The sequence below is a fragment of the Schistocerca nitens genome, chromosome 4 (genome assembly GCF_023898315.1).
Source record: "Schistocerca nitens isolate TAMUIC-IGC-003100 chromosome 4, iqSchNite1.1, whole genome shotgun sequence".
NCBI classification, from domain to species: domain Eukaryota; kingdom Metazoa; phylum Arthropoda; class Insecta; order Orthoptera; family Acrididae; genus Schistocerca; species Schistocerca nitens.
Genome location: NC_064617.1, coordinates 33061945 through 33083811, shown reverse-complemented (window position 1 = coordinate 33083811; position 21867 = coordinate 33061945). Strand labels below are relative to the sequence as shown.

General features: G+C 46.8%; 1 protein-coding gene across 1 annotated transcript in view; it reads right to left on the bottom strand.

The window, feature by feature from the left end:
* Nucleotides 1–376: 376 nt before the first annotated feature.
* LOC126251416 (mesoderm posterior protein 2-like) overlaps nucleotides 377–21867 on the bottom strand; it is an 87956-nt gene continuing 66465 nt past the window's right edge. The window contains exons 2-3 of the mRNA XM_049951829.1: nucleotides 1048–1316; nucleotides 377–530 (exon numbers count right to left, since the gene is read on the bottom strand). Of these exons, the coding sequence (XP_049807786.1) occupies nucleotides 377–530; nucleotides 1048–1316 (423 nt within the window). The remainder of the gene's footprint in view (nucleotides 531–1047; nucleotides 1317–21867) is intronic.

The following is a 21867-nucleotide window of genomic DNA, read 5'->3' as shown; positions in this document are numbered from 1 at the left end:
TTGATATGGCACATCAGGGATACAACATAGATCAGTAACCACAGAGGAACCGGCGGTCGCAAACCCCATAGAGGACGCTACTGTCACGAGAACGAAGTGTCTCTTCGCCGATGAGTCTGCGTTCTCTCTCGAGGGCGCGAAGAGCTTCAGCAAACTGCGTACGTGGGTGGGTGTGCACCCACATGTCGCACGGACGCATCACTCGTAACGCAAATTTGTCCTGAACGTGCGGTCTGGCGTGGTCGGGGGCTGTTTAATTGGACCGTACATTCTCACGGACCTACTTTACGATCGCACGTGTCTCGCATACTTGCGAAAGGTGCTGGCGGACATGCTGAGTGATGTTCCCGCGCCTACTCGTCTGCCCCAGCGCACGTCAGCACACAGGTGAGGGCACGTCTGCAGGCAGCCTTTCCGGGCCGCTGGATTGTTCGCGGTGGGCCAGTTGTACGCCCACCACGATGTCCTTATCAGCCCACAGTCGATCTTTTCCTGTGGGAGGCATCTGGAGGTCCTCGTGTATGAAACAACTGTTACATCGCCACAGCACCTAGCGTGTAGCATAGATGCGGCAGCACGTTGTCGTCGAGATACACCAGCTACCTTCGAGAGGGTACAGCGTTCCAATGCAGCGTCGATGTCACGCGTGTCTCGATGCCTCGGTATGAAACTTTGAGCATCTCCTCTAGTGGCATCCGTTTTTAGCGTGTGATGAAATAGTTGGAACGTCTTTTAGTAGCCCCAGATGGCCTTTTCGGCCCGCTGTTCCTACGTGATTACAGATGTTGTATGCTCGATGGGCCGTATCAGTTCGTACATGTTCTTTTGAATCACCCTGTATTCAATGGATGTTCACACTCTCTCGGTGAATGCTGTCAGTGGGAGCTGCGTGCTGACAGGTCAGTGGCCCTTCACCCGAGGTGCATCATCGCGTCGGAGTAGGGCAGGTGCGCAACGTGAGACTGCAGCTGAGGATGGTTCTGTTGTTGTTGTTGGTGGTGGTGGTGATGCGGCTGCTGCTGCTGGAAGTGGTGGTGGTGGTGGTGCTGTAGCTGGTGCTGGCGGTGGAAGAGTGGGCAGTCGTCCTCGTCGAGGTCGGCGTCGCCGTCGCCGTCGCCGTCGGCGCTGCAGGAGGAGGAGGGCGAGGGCGGCAAGTGGGGGCGGCAGGCGGCCGGCGGCCAGCCCGCGGCAGCGGCGCACTGCAGCTCGGCGCCGCCCCCAGCCGGAGGCGGCAGCGCGGGGGCGGGCTGCGGCTGCGCCGGCGCCGGCGCCGCGGGGGCGGACGCCGTCTGCTGCTGGAAGCTGAACGGCCACGTCTGCAACACACACACACCGTCACTCACCAGTCGTGCTAGCGACACGTCGGCATACTGACTGCACGGTACCAGCGTTCATACGTGGATACCGTACTACCGGTATATCAATCATAACGTTATTTTCCCCCGATGGTCAGCTAGTTGCCTGCATTTCGTGGTCGTGTGGTAGCGTTCTCGCTTCCCACGCCCGAATTCCCGGGTTCGATTCCCGGCGGGGTCAGGGATTTTCTCCGCCTCGTGATGGCTGGGTGTTGTGTGATGTCCTTAGGTTAGTTAGGTTTAAGTAGTTCTAAGTTCCAGGGGACTGATGACCATAGATGTTAAGTCCCATAGTGCTCAGAGCCATTTGAACCATTCAGCTAGTTATCTATGTGTCCCATAACCCATACTCACGGTAAATAATACGATGTGGAACATATCAACACAACAAACACACAACATACACACACCCACTATATACACACTGCCGTAAAAAATTAGTACAGCCGTTTAAAGGTTTCCAGTTCATTCAAGATTGACTGTATAAGTAGGCTGTTTAGGTTTTTATGTTGATAACGCCACGTAGCGCTCTATATGAAAATCACTGGCTGTGCTGTGTGCAGTGTCTGGCTGGTTGGCAAGACGCTATTGTAGTGTTGGGCAGTTGGATGTGAACAGCGCGTAGCGTTGCGCATTTGGAGGTGAGCAGCCAGCAGTGGTGGATGTGGGGAGAGAGATGGCGGAGTTTTGAGAGCGGATTATCTGGACGTGTGTTCATCAGAGAGAGTAAATTTTAAGACTGGATGTCATGAACTGATATATATATTATGACTCTTGAATACTATTAACGTAAATACATTGATTGTTCTCTATCAAAATCTTTCATTTGCTAACTATCAGTACTTAGTGCCTTCAGTAGATAGAATCCTTTATTTAGTTGAAAGTAATGGCGCTCGCTTTATTGCAGTAATTCGAGTAACGAAGATTTTTGTGAGGTAAGTGATTCATGAAAGGTATAGGTTATTGTTAGTCAGGGCCATTCTTTTGTAGGGATTATTGAAAGTCATATTGCGTTGCGCTAAAAATATTGTGTGTCAATTTAGTGATGACCGGAATAAGTAAAGAGAGAAATGTCTGAGTATGTTCAGTTTTGCTCAGCTGTTTGAAAATCAAATAACGTAAGGGGCTTACCAGCACAGTAATTCATTAATTTTTCTAAGGGGACGTTTCAACTGTCGCAACAATGCACATGAAGTACATGAAATTATCACATTTACGGATCAATAGTACATGTGGTTCTGACGTAGGAGGTATCGACTCACGCAGAAACAGCCATATTAGGAAGGCGCGTAGCCCGCGCGTGCGGCAGTGCAGCCACTGACTAGCCAGTCCGTCCTGCAGGTGGCGAATACTGTCCCGGGATAGGTTACGCCACGCCTAGTAGACCCGTCCACGCAATACTGTAAGACTTGTCAGGTGACGAGTAGCACGAGTCACTTCTCGTTACATCGTCACACGCGGTCACAACGCCCATATAGTACTCGGGACAGAAAGTTGGCTGAAACCAGACGTAAACAGTAGTGAAATCCTAAACTCAGATTGGAATGTATACCGCAGAGATAGGCTGGACAGTGAAGGGGGAGGCGTGTTTATAGCGATAAGAAGTGCAATAGTATCGAAGGAAATTGACGGAGATCCGAAATGTGAAATGATTTCGGTGAAGGCCACGGTTAAAGCAGGCTCAGGCATGGTAATTGGATGTCTCTATAGGCCCCCTGGCTCAGCAGCTGTTGTGGCTGAGCACCTGAAGGATAATTTGAAAAATATTTCGAGTCGATTTCCCCACCATGTTATAGTTCTGGGTGGAGATTTTAATTTGCCGGATAGAGACTGGGAGACTCAAACGTTCATAACGGGTGGCAGGGACAAAGAATCCAGTGAAATTTTTTTAAGTGCTTTATCTGAAAACTACCTTGAGCAGTTAAACAGAGAACCGACTCGTCGCGATAATATATTAGACCTTCTGGTGACAAACAGACCCGAACTACGTATTTGAAACAGTTAACGCAGAACAGGGAATCAGCGATCGTAAAGCGGTTACTGCATCGATGATTTCAGCCGTAAGTAGAAATATTAAAAAAGGTAGGAAGATTTTTCTGTTTTGCAAAAGTGACAAAAAGCAGATTACAGAGTACCTGACGGCTCAACACAAAAGTTTTGTCTCAAGTACAGATAGTGTTGAGGATCAGTGGACAAAGTTCAAAACCATCGTACAATATGCGCTAGATGAGTATGTGCCTAGCAAGATCGTAAGAGATGGAAAAGAGCCACCGTGGTACAACAACCGAGTTAGAAAACTGCTGCTGAAGCAAAGGGAACTTCACAGCAAACATAAACATAGCCAAAGCCTTGCAGACGAACAAAAATTACGCGAAGCGAAATGTAGTGTGAGGATGGCTATGCGAGAGGCGTTCAATGAATTCGAAAGTAAAGTTCTATGTACTGACTTGGCAGAAAATACTAAGAAATTTTGGTCTTATGTCAAAGCGGTAGGTGGATCAAAACAAAATGTCCAGACACTCTGTGACCAAAATGGTACTGAAACAGAGGATGATAGACTAGAGGCCGAAATACTAAATGACTTTTTCCAAAGCTGTTTCACAGAGGAAGACTGCACTGTAGTTCCTTCTCTAGATTATCGCACAGATGACAAAATGGAAGATATCGAAATAGACGACAGAGGGATAGAGTGGTCTAGCGGTTCTAGGCGCTCAGTCAGGAACCGCGCGACTGCTACGGTCGCAGGTTCGAATCCTGCCTCGGGCATGGATGTGTGTGATGTCCTTAGGTTAGTTAGGTTTAAGTAGTTGTAAGTTCTAGGGGACTTATGACCACAGATGTTGCGTCCCATAGTGCTCAGAGCCATTTGATGGAGAAACAATTAAAATCGCTCAAAAGAGGAAAGGCCGCTGGACCTGATGGGATACCAGTTCGATTTTACACAGAGTACACGAAGGAACTTGCCCCCCTTCTTGCAGCGGTGTGCCGTAGGTCTCTAGAAGAGCGTAGCGTTCCAAAGGATTGGAAAAGGGCACAGGTCATCCCAGTTTTCAAGAAGGGACGTCGGATAGATGTGCAGAACTAAAGACCTATATCTCTAACGTCGATCAGTTGTAGAATTTTGGAACACGTATTATGTTCGAGTATAATGACTTTTCTGGAGACTAGAAATCTACTCTGTAGGAATCAGCATGGGTTTCGAAAAAGACGGTCGTGTGAAACCGAGCTCGCGCTATTCGTCCACGAGACTCAGAGGGCCATAGACACGGGTTCCCAAGTAGATGCCGTGTCTCTTGACTTCCGCAAGGCGTTCGATACAGTTTCCCACAGTCGTTTAATGAACAAAGTAAGAGCATACGGACTATCAGACCAATTGTGTGATTGGATTGAGGAGTTCCTAGATAACAGAACGCAGCATGTCATTCTCAGTGTAGAGACGTCTTCCGAAGTAAGACTGATTTCAGGTGTGCCGCAGGGGAATGTGATAGGACCGTTGCTATTCACAATATACATAAATGACCTGGTGGATGACATCGGAAGTTGACTGAGGCTTTTTGCAGATGATGCTGTGGTGTATCGAGAGGTTGTAACAATGGAAAATTGTACTCAAATGCAGGAGGATCCGCAGCGAATTGACGCATGGTGCAGGGAATGGTAATTGAATCTCAATGTAGACAAGTGTAATGTGCTGCGAATACATAGAAAGATAGATCGCTTATCATTTAGCTACAAAATAGCAGGTCAGCAACTGGAAGCAGTTAATTCCATAAATTATCTGGGAGTACGCATTAGGAGTGATTTAAAATGGAATGATCATATAAAGTTGATCGTCGGTAAAGCAGATGCCAGACAGAGTCATTGGAAGAATCCTAAGGAAATGCAATCCGAAAACAAAGGAAGTAGGTTACAGTACGCTTGGTCGCCCGCTGCTTGAATACTGCTCAGCAGTGTGGGATCTGTGCCAGATAGGGTTGATAGAGGGGATAGAGAGGATCCAACGGAGATCAGCGCGCTTCGTTACGGGATCATTTAGTAATCGCGAAAGCGTTACGGAGATGATAAACTCCAGTGGAAGACTCTGCAGGAGAGACGCTCAGTAGCTCGGTACGGGATTTTGTTAAAGTTTCGAGAACATACCTTCACCGAAGAGTCAAGCAGTATATTGCTCCCTCCTACGTATATCTCACGAAGAGACCATGAGGATAAAATCAGAGAGATTAGAGCCCACACAGAAGCATACCGACAATCCTTCTTTCCACGAACAATACGAGACTGGAATAGAAGGGAGAACCGATAGAGGTACTCAGGGTACCCTCCGCCACACACCGTCAGGTGGCTTGCGGAGTATGGATGTAGATGTATCCCACACATGCTCGACTGGAGATGAGTCTGGAGATTGTGCTGGCCAGGAAAGTGGCTGCGTTTCTGGCAGAGCACATTGAGTTTGATGAGCAGAGCGTTGGTGAGCATTATTGTGTTGGAAACGCAGATCACCTCCCTGTTGCAAGTACGGCAAAAAATGGGTCTAACAACATTCTGCATGTAACGAGCGCTGCTTAGCGTCCCAGCAGAAACAGCAGAGGTGAACCAGAGTTGTAGCTTATCGCACCCCTGACCGTAAGGCCTGGCATGGGGGCTAGTGTGTCTCGGACGAATGCACTCTGCTGGACACCGTTCAGCTGGTCTGTGTCGTATCCGTCACTTGCGTGCACGCAGAATCTCCTTGCGTCAGTGAATCCATTGCATCTTCCACATGATCCTCTGACGGCAACAGTCGACAACCCCTTCACTTGAGTGGACGATGGGCTAAAGGTGTGGGTGCCTGTAGAGACGTTAGTAATAACCGGTTCACAGCAATTCACAAGCCCTCTTATCTGTGCAGTGGTAGCTGTACGATCTGCCACTGCTGCCCTTACAAGACGACTATCCTGCCGGATGTCTGTGCTGCGTGGACGTCCAGAACCTCGTCTGGAGGTGTGGGAATGACCACGTGACCACTGCTACCAGCCTCATTGTATAACTGACGCAGCACGTCCAGCTTGTGTGACAATTCTCCGAAAGGACCATCCCGCCAATCGAAAGGCTATAAGTTGACCCCTTTCAAACTCGCAGAGTTGGAAGTAGGAAACATCAGTGTGTCTCCGTGTCAACGGTTACCCGATTGCTTCACACGTTTTCGCCGCACTGGCCCTTCTGGCTCTGACCATTCCGTATTAAAGGGTAGACACAGATGCCGCTCTGGTTGCTTTGTCACTACGGTATCTGTTGGCGGACGACAGTGAAACCATTATCAGTACATGTACTGTGCTGTCGGTGGCATACGCTGTTATCGGATCAAAATCGACGTCGTCTTTCCAGGCGTACTATTTTATTTTTCGGGGGCTGTATATATTGCCTGACAAAAGACGTTAAGGACCCATACGAGATGGTGGGACGTCAGTGTAGCTTCGTACACATGCGCACCATCGGCGGGTAAGCAAATGATTATAGAGTTGCAATTCTCTGTGACAGACAGAACGGGCACCAACGTACAATAGTGTTTTCGTATTTAGTGTTTTTACCAGGCCCGATGGCGTATATGAGGCTCGCGAACTACGTCCGAGCCGGCCGGGGTGGCCAAGCGGTTAAAGGCGCTACAGTCTGGAACCGCGCGACCACTACGGTCGCAGGATCGAATCCTGCCTCGGGCATGGATGTGTTTGATGTCTTTAGGTTAGTTAGGTTTAAGTAGTTTTAAGTTCTAGGGGACTGATGACGTTAGAAGTTAAGTCCCATAGTGCTCAGAGCCATTTGAACCATTTGAACTACGTCCGGTGTTTAGTGAAGACTGTGATGGACACTGAGATGCCGCGTATTCGTGTGAGACAGTGTTTGCGGCATCTGACGCAGTACGGAAAGGGCCTCATTGTGGGTCTCCGTTTGGCCGGCCGGTGTGACTGTGCAGCATGCAGATTTGTGGAACATTCGGATGCAACAGTGGCTCCGTGTTAAACTGCAGGGCACGTGACAGCAGGCGCACTCGCCGTCAAGGACTGCCTCGACCACGAGAAGGCAGGCGCACCAGCCCCTCCCCACCCGCGCCTGCAGCCCGACAGCAAGTGGTGGACCCTCCACAGTACTGTCATCCCGCACCGTTGGTCGAAGAGTGACTGGGAAATTACCGTCCCATGCCAAGCCTGCCGTCAACACCACCGCACAGATCGCCGCGTTTGTTGTGGTGCGGTGACCGGGAAGTACGGACTGCTGACGAATGGTGTCTCATCACGTTCAGCGATGAACCACGGTTCTGCACTGCCCCGGATGACCCAGGAAGAGATAACTTTCTTACGATATTTCGGAGAGGTACGGCGTTGTTAGTGATAGCATGGGGAGTCAGACGGTATTTGTGGTGTACTTAGTTCCGCGTAGTCAGCGCGTACACAACTTTCCCACTAGAGCGCGCCCCGCTAAGAACAACAGCGCAGGTGCAGCGCTCGTCCGTCTCCGCACTACGAGATGGCGCTGTCTTAGAGACGGTCAAAATTCTGCTTCCGCCGATCCGCGTATTAATATGTAACGCAGCCAATGAGATTGCTGCTAACGTAGAACCTTTTCTCCTCGCGGATCACACTCGCGCACTGATACCTGAACGCTCGAGGTATTATAACGAGTGTACAGACCTCCACTTAGTCTGCATTAGTCTATAGTCAAGTTTCAGCTTGCACCTAATAAGATTATCATATTCCTGTGCATAGCCATGAAGAGAAATGAATAGACACTGTCAAGTATCAGAGATATTTGAGAATAAGATTAACGTACCAAGACCAAAGGAACTTCAGATTGTCAATTGTAAACAGCATCCAGAATCAAGTAACATAATATCTATGCTTTTTATTATTTTAATAAATGTGTGTGAAAATTAATCAAGGTCTGTTTAAAGTTGGTCACCGTCAATCTGCTACTCTAAGCGTGCAAGTGGCATTTCTATCGTCTGACCTAACGGCAGAAGATAAACACGCCACGATAAGACCACGAGACATATTGCTGACACTCGCCTACTTCGTTAGAGCGACAAGTCAAATAATCTGATGGTGTGTGTACCGAAGGTCTTACAGTACGCACACCACAGTATTACTTCAGGTCACGGTCGGTAGTAACTGTGCTAACTCTGAAGGCACGACGGTACTTCACGGACATCCTGGGTGTACTGTGGTGCTATTTTTCAACAGCAATTTCTTTGTCCACAGTGGGCATTTGTGTCTGTGAACTGTCTCTACGTGACGTTGAGGTACTGCAGTGGCCAACAAGTTACCGAGATGTGTCACCAATGGCGTGTGTATGGGGCCAGCTCGCAAGTCAACTCCGTGTGGCTGTAGCCCAGACATCGATGTTACATCGGCAGTGGGTCATCTTGCCTCGGGAGAGGATGCAACGACTTTATGACACCCGTCTCAACTGAATCGAGGCACGCATTCAGGCCAGAGGGAATGCAACGCCATACCGATAACGGGCTCATACCGCCAAGTTCTGGGTGAAACTGACTGCAATTTGTCTTCACTGAAACAAAATAACGTACCCTCGGAAACCGTGAAAGTTCATTTTGTTCCCTCCTCCCTTCTGGACGCTTTGCTTTTTTGTCAGGCTGTGTAATTTCGTAATGAATATTAATTCGAGTCATTGCTTGAAATTTTCTGCCCTTTTATAATCCAAGCGCCACAAATTCAACAATGTGGAGGACAATAACTTTCCCAGAAAGTAAAACAATTTTTTTAGGTTGAAAATCCAACTCTTGCTAATTAATTAATGTCATTAACAGAAGTTTGAGAAACAACAAATATGATTAACTTTTGATGTTAACATTTAAAATAATTCTGGAAACCACTCAAGCTGGCAAATCGCAGTGACTTTCACTTCTTATTGAAGTATTTTAATTAGTTTCCTGTGATTTTCACTTTTTTGTGTATCGGTTTCTTGGCCGTCGTATTGCTACGTTGCTTATCAGAGATTAACGTATGAATGAATCAACATTGCAAGTGAATTTGAAGTATTTACAAAGTCTGTATATCAAAATTCGTAACAGTAAGGATTACAATAAGGTTAGTTTACTTCATCTTTGTTCTATCGCGTACCAATGTCACACATTCGATATTCATTTTGTTTATCATTATCTTAAACGATTCTAAAGATCTGACTAAGGGATATGACTTAAGTAAACATTTTGTGAACCCTCGAATATGCCATTTTACTCGTGTGCAAGTTACGACTGACGTCATCATCACACGTGTTACGTCAACTTACATTTAATTACAACGAATTGCTTGCAGTAATAAATAGTCCGCTTTAAGAGTAGCGACAGAATTATTTCATTGTGATTTCGCCAAGTCTTTATTAGCCTTCTCACCACAAGATGGTGTCAGACAGAGATGGGTCAATTCGAGTTACAAAACCGGGTTGACTCGGGATGGGCAGATTTCAAGTCAGCCCGAGTTACACCGTTACTTACAACTCGAGTTGTCAGAATGAGATTTTCACTCTGCAGCGGAGTGTGCGCTGATATGAAACTTCCTGGCAGATTAAAACTTTGTGCCCGACCGAGACTCGAACTCGGGACCTATGCCTAAGCGGGCAAGTGCTCTACCATCTGAGCTACCGAAGCACAACTCACGCCCGGTCCTCACAGGAGACGAGATACTGGCAGAAGTAAAGCTGTGAGGACCGGGCGTGAGTCGAGCTTCGGTAGCTCAGATGGACGCCGGCACGGTAGCTCAGGGTTAGCTGCCCCCTGTAATAAAAAGAAACTGAGTGAATGGATCAACGACGAACTTCAATGGGCGTCAGGTGACGTCCGCCACGAACAATTGCAACGAACTATAACGAACAAAATGAGACTACAAAAAAGATGGTAGAGCACTTGCCCGCGGAAGGCAAAGGTCCCGAGTTCGAGTCTCGGTCGGGCACACAGTTTTAATCTGCCAGGAAGTTTCAACTCGAGTTGTGTTGGCGCGGCGCCCCCCCCCCCTCCCTCCCCCCCACTTTACTCCACACCGCGCCCCCCACGCCCTTCCCTGCCAGTAACGGTTCAGCTGCGACGCTGGAGTTTCCCTGCGTCACGCCGACCGAATCCGAGTTGGACCGGGTAGGGTCTATGCCTACAGAACGGGATGTCACTCACTGCGGTCTTTAAAAGTGTGGTATCGTATTATGATTTATTTGGTAGAAATTCGTGAAGCGTTTGATAAGTGAGGTTAAGATCGTTTGATCGCAGTCCAAATCTTACAAGAAATTCAAAGTGGCTCATGAGTGTATTCAGATGCCAGTCTGTACTGTGGCATTCGTTAACCTAAGCAATACAAAAGTATTTTCCGCAGATCCCATTACCAGAGGATGTAGTACTTTATGTCCATCTTAAAAAGTTAAAAAATTCGTTAATTTTTGTTGACTTATATTAACAACATACATTTTAAAAAGTCATTGATATGAAAGTAAAATGCTCAAACTGAAAATATTGAACAGTAGCTTAGCGCCCATTGCTTCGCTCGTGTAGACTGTGTGACCCGCACAGATTTTTGTTTCTTTAATCGAATATTTAGGTTGTTCACATATTGCTACACCTTCTAAACTTTTCACAGTAAACAAGGTCGTAGACACATGCGATTTGCTTCGGCAAAGTTATTTTGGTAGCTAGAGTCCAAAGTTTTTGTTAATCATGCCGTTTATTTTCTTGTGGTGATATATCCATAGAAACATCATCCCCTAACACATGTTTCTTTACATCTAACAGAGAAGTGAAATACCAACTTTCACAAACTTATCTTTAAAAAATTTTAATATAACGAAATATTTTCTAGAAATTTTCATCCCTTACTTTACCCCCTTAGTGATTGAACTTCCAAAAATCAAATTTCTGAGTGAGAAACCATATACCAACTTCGGTAGTCCTAGCTTCAAAATTGCCTGAATAGCATGATGTTTACGAAAAGCCTTTCATTCCCTGTATCACCACCTTAGGAGAGTACTTTCGAACGATGCCTACGGTATAAGATCCACACCATCTACAAATTTCAGGTTATTAATCTTAGAGGTTTGGGCTGTCTGATTGTGAGTCAGTGAACCAACCTGGCCCTATTCCATCCCCTTAGGGGTTGAGTATTCAAAAACAGTGAAACGGTATTTTTTTTAATATCTAACAGAGAAGCAAGTACAAGTCTTCACACATATACCATCAAAAGTGATTGCATAGTTAAATATTTCCATAATAAACTTGCATCCCCTGTTTCAACCCCATAGGAGTAGTGAAATTCAAATGTTCATAGATTTAGATTTAAAAATGCTTTGGTAATAATATATTTCAAAATCCTCCCCCTTAGCGGTTGAATCTGCACAAACACTGAAACAAGTATTTTTTATATCCAGCCGAGAAGTGAAATACCAGTTTTCATAGATCAAACCTTAAAAATACTTTAACAGTCCTTTAATCATCATTTATTTTCAAAAAAACTTTCACCTACTGTTTTACTCCCATAGCTGCTAAATTTCAAAAAATGTCGAAACGTGTATTTCTTTATTTCTGACAGAGAAACTAAACACCGATTTTCGTTGGTGTAGCTTCTGAATTCCCTTAATAGCAACATGTTTTCAAAAGACCTTTCCTCCAATATTTAGCCCCCTTACAGGTCTAATTTGAAATGAACTCTTTCTAAACGACGCCTACGGTATAAGATCAACACCATCTGCAAATTTCAAGTTTTTATCGTTAGTTGTTTGGGCTCGGCGATGGTGACTCAGTCGAGACATTTCCTTTTATAAATAGACATTACATTCGTTATGGAAAGGGACATCACTATTAAGAGTTAAATTTTTGGTTTGAAGCGCAGTTGCTGTTCGTGCTTGTGGCGGCCCACTTGGCTGCAAAATCGCCGGTTATGAACTGCTCTCAAGGAAAAAAGTGGCTAATATGTTAAAAGATTTGTAATAATATTGAGTGTATACCTTACAAGAAATAAACTGCAGTGGATGGAACGTATTGCTTTGACATCAGATATTTGGATGTCAGGCAATAAAAAACGTGTTCTCAGTTTGAACGCCGATTTCATATAAGAAACAAATTTGTAATCCAAAGGGTATACAAACTGCGCGGACGCTACCGAGAGAAATGAACGCTAGAAGAATATTTATACCAATTTGATTTAGTTACCGTATGTTAAGAGAAGTTGCAACCGCAGCAGACGTGAACGTGGCAAACGACGTCGGTTTGAACTCAGTTTGGGAAACGGGCTAACTTGGATTCGATTATTATAACTCGAGCTGAACGCGCTTCGAGGCGGCGGCGCTGAGTTGAGGCTTGTTTCGCGCTGTTTCTGAGCTCACCGCCGCTTTCGCACCTACCGAATCTGAATTTATCCGGGTCACATGTCTACACCTTCATTAACGGGCGCGAACTGAACGTTATCACATATCTATCTTCAAAATTTCAAGCCTAAAGACCAAAAATTGCGCCCTGTGCAGTAATCATCACGCTCGTGACTAATACACATACATAATAATCGATTGGAAAACCGCGAATTTCGGGTTGTTTAACTGCATTGAACAGTAATCTGCTCAGATGCGAAAGAGAGATGTCGTTGAATTTCATCTCAGTTTTCTTTTCGTCCCAACTCGGATAACACGGTTTGAACTCGGTTTTCTCAAACTTTCAACACGGTTAACTCGGTTTGGCGTAAACCCGAGTTTACCTGTCACTCTCAGATTCGACACGTCGTGTTTCCTTTCGTTTGCACATGAAACAGTGCTAGTGTCACGACGGCTGCGACTTTCAAGTATCCTGTCAGGTACTACTTCAGAAGACATCGGCGTGGAAAGTTAAGTCGTTGACCTTCAGTTTTTCCGTAATTTAAGGTAATAGTAGGGCGCGGTCTGCCCCGGTGTCGGTTACCGCACCCTCGTGTGGTCCACGTCGTCATTTTTCATCGGAAGACGAAACAGCTACAGCAGCAGGCTGAAGAGTCACATGACGAATGCGAAAATATCAGCGACTCGAGTAGTACAACGAACGGTGTACTCTTCCAAAATGATGATGATCTGGAAGACAGCGTTTCACTCTCTAATCACGTTACGTTAGATTTTTCTACATATAAAGCATTTTCCACGAGTGACATGAGGCATTATAGAATTTGGGCAAGAATTCTAAACTATCTGGTCAGATAAACCTGTTGTATGTTTTCACGTGTTCCACGAAAAAACATAATAACCCACCTCGCAGCGAGATCAGCATGTAAAGGTAGGTTCAAAATGGTTCAAATGGCTCTGAGCACTATGGGACTCAACTGCTGAGGTCATTAGTCCCCTAGAACTTAGAACTAGTTAAACCTAACCTAAGGACATCACAAACATCCATGCCCGAGGCAGGATTCGAACCTGCGACCGTAGCGGTCTTGCGGTTCCAGACTGCAGCGCCTTTAACTGACGGCCACTTCGGCCGGCTGTCAGGGTAGGCCCTGTCAAAGAGACTTACACATTTTAAATATTTGTGACTTATGGAATCATTTACTACTGGTGCAATACACCAAACGAAAAAACTGACCGTAAAACAGAGAAGTACAAGTCAACACAGTGTTACATCGATGGAACTTCAAAATGTTTCAGATGGCTCTGAGCACTATGGGACTTAACTTCTGAGGTCATCAGTCCCCCAGAACTTAGAACTACTTAAACCTAACTTACCTAAAGACATCACACACATCCATGCCCGAGGCAGGATTCGAACCTGGGACCGTAGCGATCGCGCGGTTCCAGACCGTAGCGCCTAGAACCGCCCGGTCACTCCAGCCGGCCATCGGTAGAACTGATTCAACAGAGATTAAAGCTACTATATGCCTGGTGTTCATACCGGCAGTCGTTAAAAGTTTTGGACTGACCGTAACGCATATGTTTTCTCACATTTACGGTCCACCTTTATTTCAACACATGACAAAAAACACATTTGAATTTCTACCGGGTGCAGTACGTTTTGATACAAAAATTACAATGGATCTTAGAAAAGAAAGCGATAAATCTTCTGTCTTCTGCGAATTTTGGAATTTGTTCACTCAGTATTTTTCGGGACACTAGACGCCTTCAGAATACGTCACTGTTGATGAGACTTTTTGAGCTGTCCTTTACGTAGGTCCATACCCCAAAGACCAGATACATATGGTATCAAAATCATTGCAATGTGTGATACCAGAACGTTTTATTTTTGTGATTGGACTCCTTAGGTTGGCAGAGAGGATAGACCCGAAAATACCTTACTGCTGCCAACATACTATGTACTAAATCTTACTGAGCCACTGAAAGAAACCAACAGAAAAGTGACGACCGACAACTGGTTCTCCTATTGCGAATAATTCGAGGAATTAAATAAAAGAAAAATCTCTGTAGTCGGTACTTTCCGGAAGAACAAAAGAATAACTTTCTCCAGCCATGGTAAATCCCAAAGGTCGTAATGAGAATCCTTAAAAATTTCTGTGTAATGATCTGAAGATGGTTGTTTCTTTTTGTCCGAAGAAAATAAAACTGTAGTCCTCATATCATCTATGTATTCCACTAGCGAAATTTACCACTTCAGCCACTGCCGTAGTTAAATTCTATAATTTGACTAAATGGGGCGTGGACGATTTTGATAAGTTATGTCAGGCAAAATCTCGCCAAATAATGGCAAATCGCTGGTCTATGGGATACTTCCATGGCATTTTTAATGCAATGGCAGTAAATTCCGATGTAATCCACAAGCTAAGTATCACACAAGGAAATAAAAACAACACTTGTAGCACCGAGTTTTTGAAGAAATTTTCTGTTACACCACGCATGAAGAACAGGATGATGGATCCTCACTTTATTAATATATTGAGAGAAGAAATAGGCAACATCCTATGAACAGAAATGTCCGAAGACGCACATAACTTATTCCTTCAACATCGGCAAGGCCAGGAAAATATTCCTTTCGCGGTTGGAAAAAGAATCGAAGAGGGAATCACCTATGCAACAAATGCAAAAGTGTTTGTGGGGTACACAAGGAAGTGATTTGTCCGTTGTGCATTATGTTCAAATAAATACACTCCTGGAAATTGAAATAACAACACCGTGAATTCATTGTCCCAGGAAGGGGAAACTTTATTGACACATTCCTGGGGTCAGATACATCACATGATCACACTGACAGAACCACAGGCACATAGACACAGGCAACAGAGCATGCACAATGTCGGCACTAGTACAGTGTATATCCACCTTTCGCAGCAATGCAGGCTGCTATTCTCCCATGGAGACGATCGTAGAGATGCTGGATGTAGTCCTGTGGAACGGCTTGCCATGCCATTTCCACCTGGCGCCTCAGTTGGACCAGCGTTCGTGCTGGACGTGCAGACCGCGTGAGACGACGCTTCATCCAGTCCCAAACATGCTCAATGGGGGACAGATCCGGAGATCTTGCTGGCCAGGGTAGTTGACTTACACCTTCTAGAGCACGTTGGGTGGCACGGGATACATGCGGACGTGCATTGTCCTGTTGGAACAGCAAGTTCCCTTGCCGGTCTAGGAATGGTAGAACGATGGGTTCGATGACGGTTTGGATGTACCGTGCACTATTCAGTGTACCCTCGACGATCACCAGTGGTGTACGGCCAGTGTAGGAGATCGCTCCCCACACCATGATGCCGGGTGTTGGCCCTGTGTGCCTCGGTCGTATGCAGTCCTGATTGTGTCGCTCACCTGCACGGCGCCAAACACGCATAAGACCATCATTGGCACCAAGGCAGAAGCGACTCTCATCGCTGAAGACGACACGTCTCCATTCGTCCCTCCATTCACGCCTGTCGCGACACCACTGGAGGCGGGCTGCACGATGTTGGGGCGTGAGCGGAAGACGGCCTAACGGTGTGCGGGACCGTAGCCCAGCTTCATGGAGACGGTTGCGAATGGTCCTCGCCGATACCCCAGGAGCAACAGTGTCCCTAATTTGCTGGGAAGTGGCGGTGCGGTCCCCTACGGCACTGCGTAGGATCCTACGGTCTTGGCGTGCATCCGTGCGTCGCTGCGGTCCGGTCCCAGGTCGACGGGCACGTGCACCTTCCGCCGACCACTGGCGACAACATCGATGTACTGTGGAGACCTCACGCCCCACGTGTTGAGCAATTCGGCGGTACGTCCACCCGGCCTCCCGCATGCCCACTATACGCCCTCGCTCAAAGTCCGTCAACTGCACATACGGTTCACGTCCACGCTGTCGCGGCATGCTACCAGTGTTAAAGACTGCGACGGAGCTCCGTATGCCACGGCAAACTGGCTGACACTGACGGCGGCGGTGCACAAATGCTGCGCAGCTAGCGCCATTCGACGGCCAACACCGCGGTTCCTGGTGTGTCCGCTGTGCCGTGCGTGTGATCATTGCTTGTACAGCCCTCTCGCAGTGTCCGGAGCAAGTATGGTGGGTCTGACACACCGGTGTCAATGTGTTCTTTTTTCCATTTCCAGGAGTGTACAAATAAAAACATTCTTTCTTAAAAAATAAAATGCTTGTTCCGAATAAATAAAATTGTAATTCTGTTAATAATACAAATAGTTTGCTCCTAATTAAACAAAATTTTGCACGTTTTGTATTTATATATGCATTCTTTAACTTGTATTTATGTATGTAAACTAAATGAACCTGATTTATATCGGGGAAAACAGTTTTTTAGCATGTGTCGTCTACGAGACGTCCTTGTCGCACGTGCCCGATAGTCCTCGTTATGGCAGGAAGATTAAGACAGTGTATTCAGCGCTCACTTTTATAATTAATTGTAACCGTTTCCACATCGTTTAGGTCAAATTATTTCGGGATCGATTCTTTCTTGCAAATTAGGGACGAGGGTTGCTCAGAAAGTAATGCACCGTGTTTCTTTTTTCCTCAGCCGAAAACAATGCTACGAATGCGAAACGTTACGTACGTTTTATTTGAAGTCTCCTGAGTCAGCGCGCCAAGTTTCCGTCACTTTCGACAGTTAGCGTAGCTGCAGGACAGTTTCAAAATGGCGTCTGTAGGTGATGTACGTTACAATCAACGTGCCGTCATTGAATTTCTCACTGCACAGAAAGAAACTGTGTGGAATATTCACAAACGCTCGTGCAAAGTCTGTGGAGCATCTGCTGTCGACAGAGGTACAGTTGGTCATTGGGCACGGGGGGTGAGTTAATCAGAAGGCGTTTCGGCGGAGCTCCACGATTTGTAGCGACGTGTTCCAGCGAGCTGACGTTGTCATTCACGAAGACAGACGCATTACGACTCGGAAGTTGGTGCTGCGTGTGTCAATCAGCAAAGGAAGTGTGGATGCGATTACCCGCACTCTCGGAGATTCAAAAGTGTCTACAAGATGGGTCCCGCGGTGTCTAACGGTGGATCACAAATGGCACAGAAGAAACATCTGTCTCGATTTGTTGCAACGTTTTGAAGCTGAGGGGAAGTCGTCTTGTCCCGCACTGTGGCAGGTGATGAAACCTGGGTTCACCATTTTGAGTCCGAAACAGAACAACAGTCGATGAAACGGCGCCATTCCTGCTCCCCACAGAAGAAAAAAATTCGAAGCAACTGTTTCCGCGCGTAAGGTCATGATCACCGTGTTCTGGAACTGCGAAGGTGTGGTTCTCATTGATGTCATGCCAAGAGGCGTTACCATTAATTTAGAAGCATATGTCAATCCACTGAGAAAACTCAAAACGCGCTTCCGGTGACTTGGGCGCTACAGCAACCCAGGAGACGTTTTGCTGCAACAAGATGACGCTCGGCCCCTCCGAGTCTGAGGACTGCTGAACACATCGTAAAACAGGGCGGGACGGTGTCACCCCGTCCACCGTACGGCCTCGGACTTCCACTTGTGTAGGCCATGAAAGAACGTCATTCGTGGAAGACATTTTGAGGACGACGATCAGGTTATTCACACAGTGAAGCACGGGCTCCGTTACCTGCATAAGGGTTGGTACCGACACCGTTTGTTTCACGCCCTTGTTTCACGCTGGAGGAAGGCCATAGAATGGGATGTAAATTACGTGGTAAAATAGGATGTGTAGATAAAACACCATATTGTTTCATGTGTGTAATTCTCATTATGTTCAATAAAGAATTGTTGAAGAAAAATGCAGTGGTTTCCTTTCTGGGCAGCCCTCGTACATTTAATCACGGTCAGGTATAGAGTATAGCGACCAAGGAGGAGTGTTACACGAACACCCCGCCCGTTCTTCTAGTGTGTGTTTCCAAGTACTCCTTCACTAGCCTATTCTGATCTCTTCAAAGGACTTAGATTTCAACGTCCATTTCTAAAGCGACAACTCAAACTCTTCGACTGTTTTTTCTTTTATGAAATTTAGCTTGGACTGAGGTAAAAGCGGGAAAGATGTTCTATAAGTGTACATTCGGCGGTCTGAGGAGACCACGCCTGTAAATTTACCAGATTTTCCTGGAACGGTACCGCATTGCCCTCGATTGGCAGAAAGGATATCTTCGCAGTATGAAATTTTCACTCCGCAGCGGAGTTTGCGCTGTTATGAAACTTCCTGGCAGATTAAAACTGTGTGTCGGACCGAGACTTAAACCCGTGCACAGGCAGCGCATTCGGTAGGGTACTTACCTGCGAAAGGCAAAAGTCCCGAGTTCAGTCTCGGTCCGGCACAGAGTTTTAATCTGCCAGGAAGTTTCAAGAGATCTCTTTCTCAGCCGGCCGCAGTGGCCGAGCGGTTCTAGGCGCTTCAGTTTGGAACCGCGCGAACGCTACGGTTGCAGGTTCGAATCGTGCCTCGGGCATGGATGTGTGTGATGTCCTTAGGCTAGTTAGGTTTAAGTAGTTCTCAGTTCTAGGGGACTGATGACATCAGAAGTTAAGTCCCATAGTGCTCAGAGCCATTTGAACCCATCTCTTTCTCGCTCCCTCGCACAAAGACCTTTTGCCAACTACTGTAATATGGTGGCAATCAGCATGTTGTTTAAAGCGTTTTCGCAAATACCTGTGTTCGTGTTGTCATAGACAGCAACTGCTCTCATCGACCAAAAGTAGTGCTCCGTTCTCGCAACAGTAAAATCGGACCACGGTACTGCTTCAAAACCGTTTTTGCGTCGGAACAACAAAGTGCCCACTGCTGTACCACAGTCAGATGTGGGAGGAATGCGCTCGATCGGTCCGTCGATGACTTCAGAGAGTACTGCTACCTACAGTTCAATCCATCAAACACTCAACATTCGCCCAGTCACTACGGTACCCTTTCGTACTGCGCTTAAAATACACCGACGAGTCAAAACATGGTGACTGCCTGTCCAATGGCGTGTTGGTCCATTTCTGGAAAGCGATACTGCAGAGATTCTGCATGGCGTGGATTCGGCAAGACCTCGGTAGGTTTCCGGAAGTATGCCTACGATCAGGTCACGCAGTTCCCGTAAATTGTGGGCCGCTTGTTTGTGGGGACAGAGCTGGCGCCACTTGTGTTCCTTTGAGTTCAGATAAGGTGAATTTGGTAGCCAAAACATTGTCAGTTCTTAGAACCGTTGTAGCAGTGTTCTAGACTTGTGACACGGATACTTATTCAGCTGGAAGACGCCATCAGCGTCGTGGAAGACGTCACGGACAAAGGGATGAAGGTAGTTCTCAGTAATGTCCAAGTCGTAGACAGCTGTGGCGGCGCCTTCGGTCACCACCACTGTTTCCACACGGCCCCGCCGGCTTGCGCCGTCGCGCGGTGCAGCTTTGCAGCACCTGTTCGCTTGGACGACGGCGTATCCGGACACGATTGTCGACCAGGTGTGACAGGAAACGTGGTTCGCACGGGCAGGCGACGCGTCTCTGTTGGTCCTCGGTCTAATTCCGAGCATCCTGTGCCGTCTGCTATCGTCAGCGGCCATGTAGTTGTGTCAAAATGGGAACGTGAACACCCGGAGGTCGTCTTCTGCGTTTGTGAAAAGCGTCAAAGCTTTTCATGTTTTTAATTAAAGAAGATAATTGCTTTTAAAATCAGTCATTAGTTTATTGCAATATATGAAGTGTGAGGGAGGTGAATTATTGTGTCATTAAGCATCGGTAAAGGGCTATGATTCATGTCTTTGCAAACTTGGTACACTTTGTGCATGAAAGGAATTCTTCTGATGGGTTCCTAGCTGGGAAGCCCGGCGGCCAGGTGGACACAGGTAGTGCGCCCACGGGCGAACGGCGGTCGCGCGCATATGTCGGCACGCTTCACAGAGGGCAGGCCCCCAGAGGATTAGCGGCAGGCGAAGACGCTGCGTACATCAACACGCTGCCGAGGGAAGCCGTGGACATTCGCACGTGTGCCCGAGGCAGCGGAAACTAAAAACGTAGAGTAAAAAACAGTTTTGTCACGATTCTAGGTAACGCGGACAGAGCGGCGAGTTGAATAGCAACAACACGACTTGGGTGTCCAAGAATCTCAAATGGCCCGGGGAATTTTGGCCGTTTCCCGCGAGCAGAACTCCTGGGAACGTAGCGGCAATACTCAAAGGGAGAAGTCTTGGTTTATTTGTATACTCTGTCTCACACAGGGTATCGCTCTCTTTTCCTCGCAGAATGCGACGGCAAGGAGGGAGGAAATTTTGAAAGGGACCTCTTCATTGGCAAGAATCTCATGTTCGCTTTGAAAAATAGTACGAGCTACGTAATGTGCGGAAGGGCGGAGACAAGACGCTGGAGGGGAGCGGCTCTCTGTCTCCAGGTGTGAGGAGCGCACTAGTATTAAGGATTCCGAATATTGCTTCTGAGGAGGCAGGAGTTCTCTCATGACTGCTGCCGATAAGTCGCAAGGATTCTCTTATCGCTTGTCGTGAGAAAATGCACTTTGCATTAGTCGCAAAGAGCGTAGAGAACAAAGTTTGTTAGATTCAAGTAGGCGAGCTTCACTCACTGTGCGCGTTATCAAGAGCTTCACTCAGGATCACGTTTTAGTTTACTTCATTTCCGATAACGGTAGTACTGTTCTAACAGTTTTGACCTTTGTTCAATGCAGTTTCACGTAAGTTTGCACTTGAAGATAGACGCATACCGTCGTCCAGTAATGATAACTTCCAGTAGCAGGTTTCGGTCACTATTTTTAGCGTAGGGCATGTTAGACGCTATCAACTACGTCGCCGGCTGAGTCTCGATGCAGCCCCACGCAATCAGCCGACTCCACCGCCACGCCGACCGCGCTATGAATATCGAAATACAGAAAACGCCCGCTTTCCTAGCTGCGCATTCCTCTTTCGCTTTCTTCAATTTCTTTGCAATGTGTTAGATGCTCATAAAGACACAAGGCACAGTATTCAAATGGCTCTGAGCACTATGGGACTCAACTTCTGAGGTCATTAGTCCCCTAGAACTTAGAACTAGTTAAACCTAACTAACCTAAGGACATCACAAACATCCATGCCCGAGGCAGGATTCGAACCTGCGACCGTAGCGGTCTTGCGGTTCCAGACTGCAGCGCCTTTAACCGCACGGCCACTTTGGCCGGCCACAGTATTCACCGTTTGCCCTTTAAAGAGTCA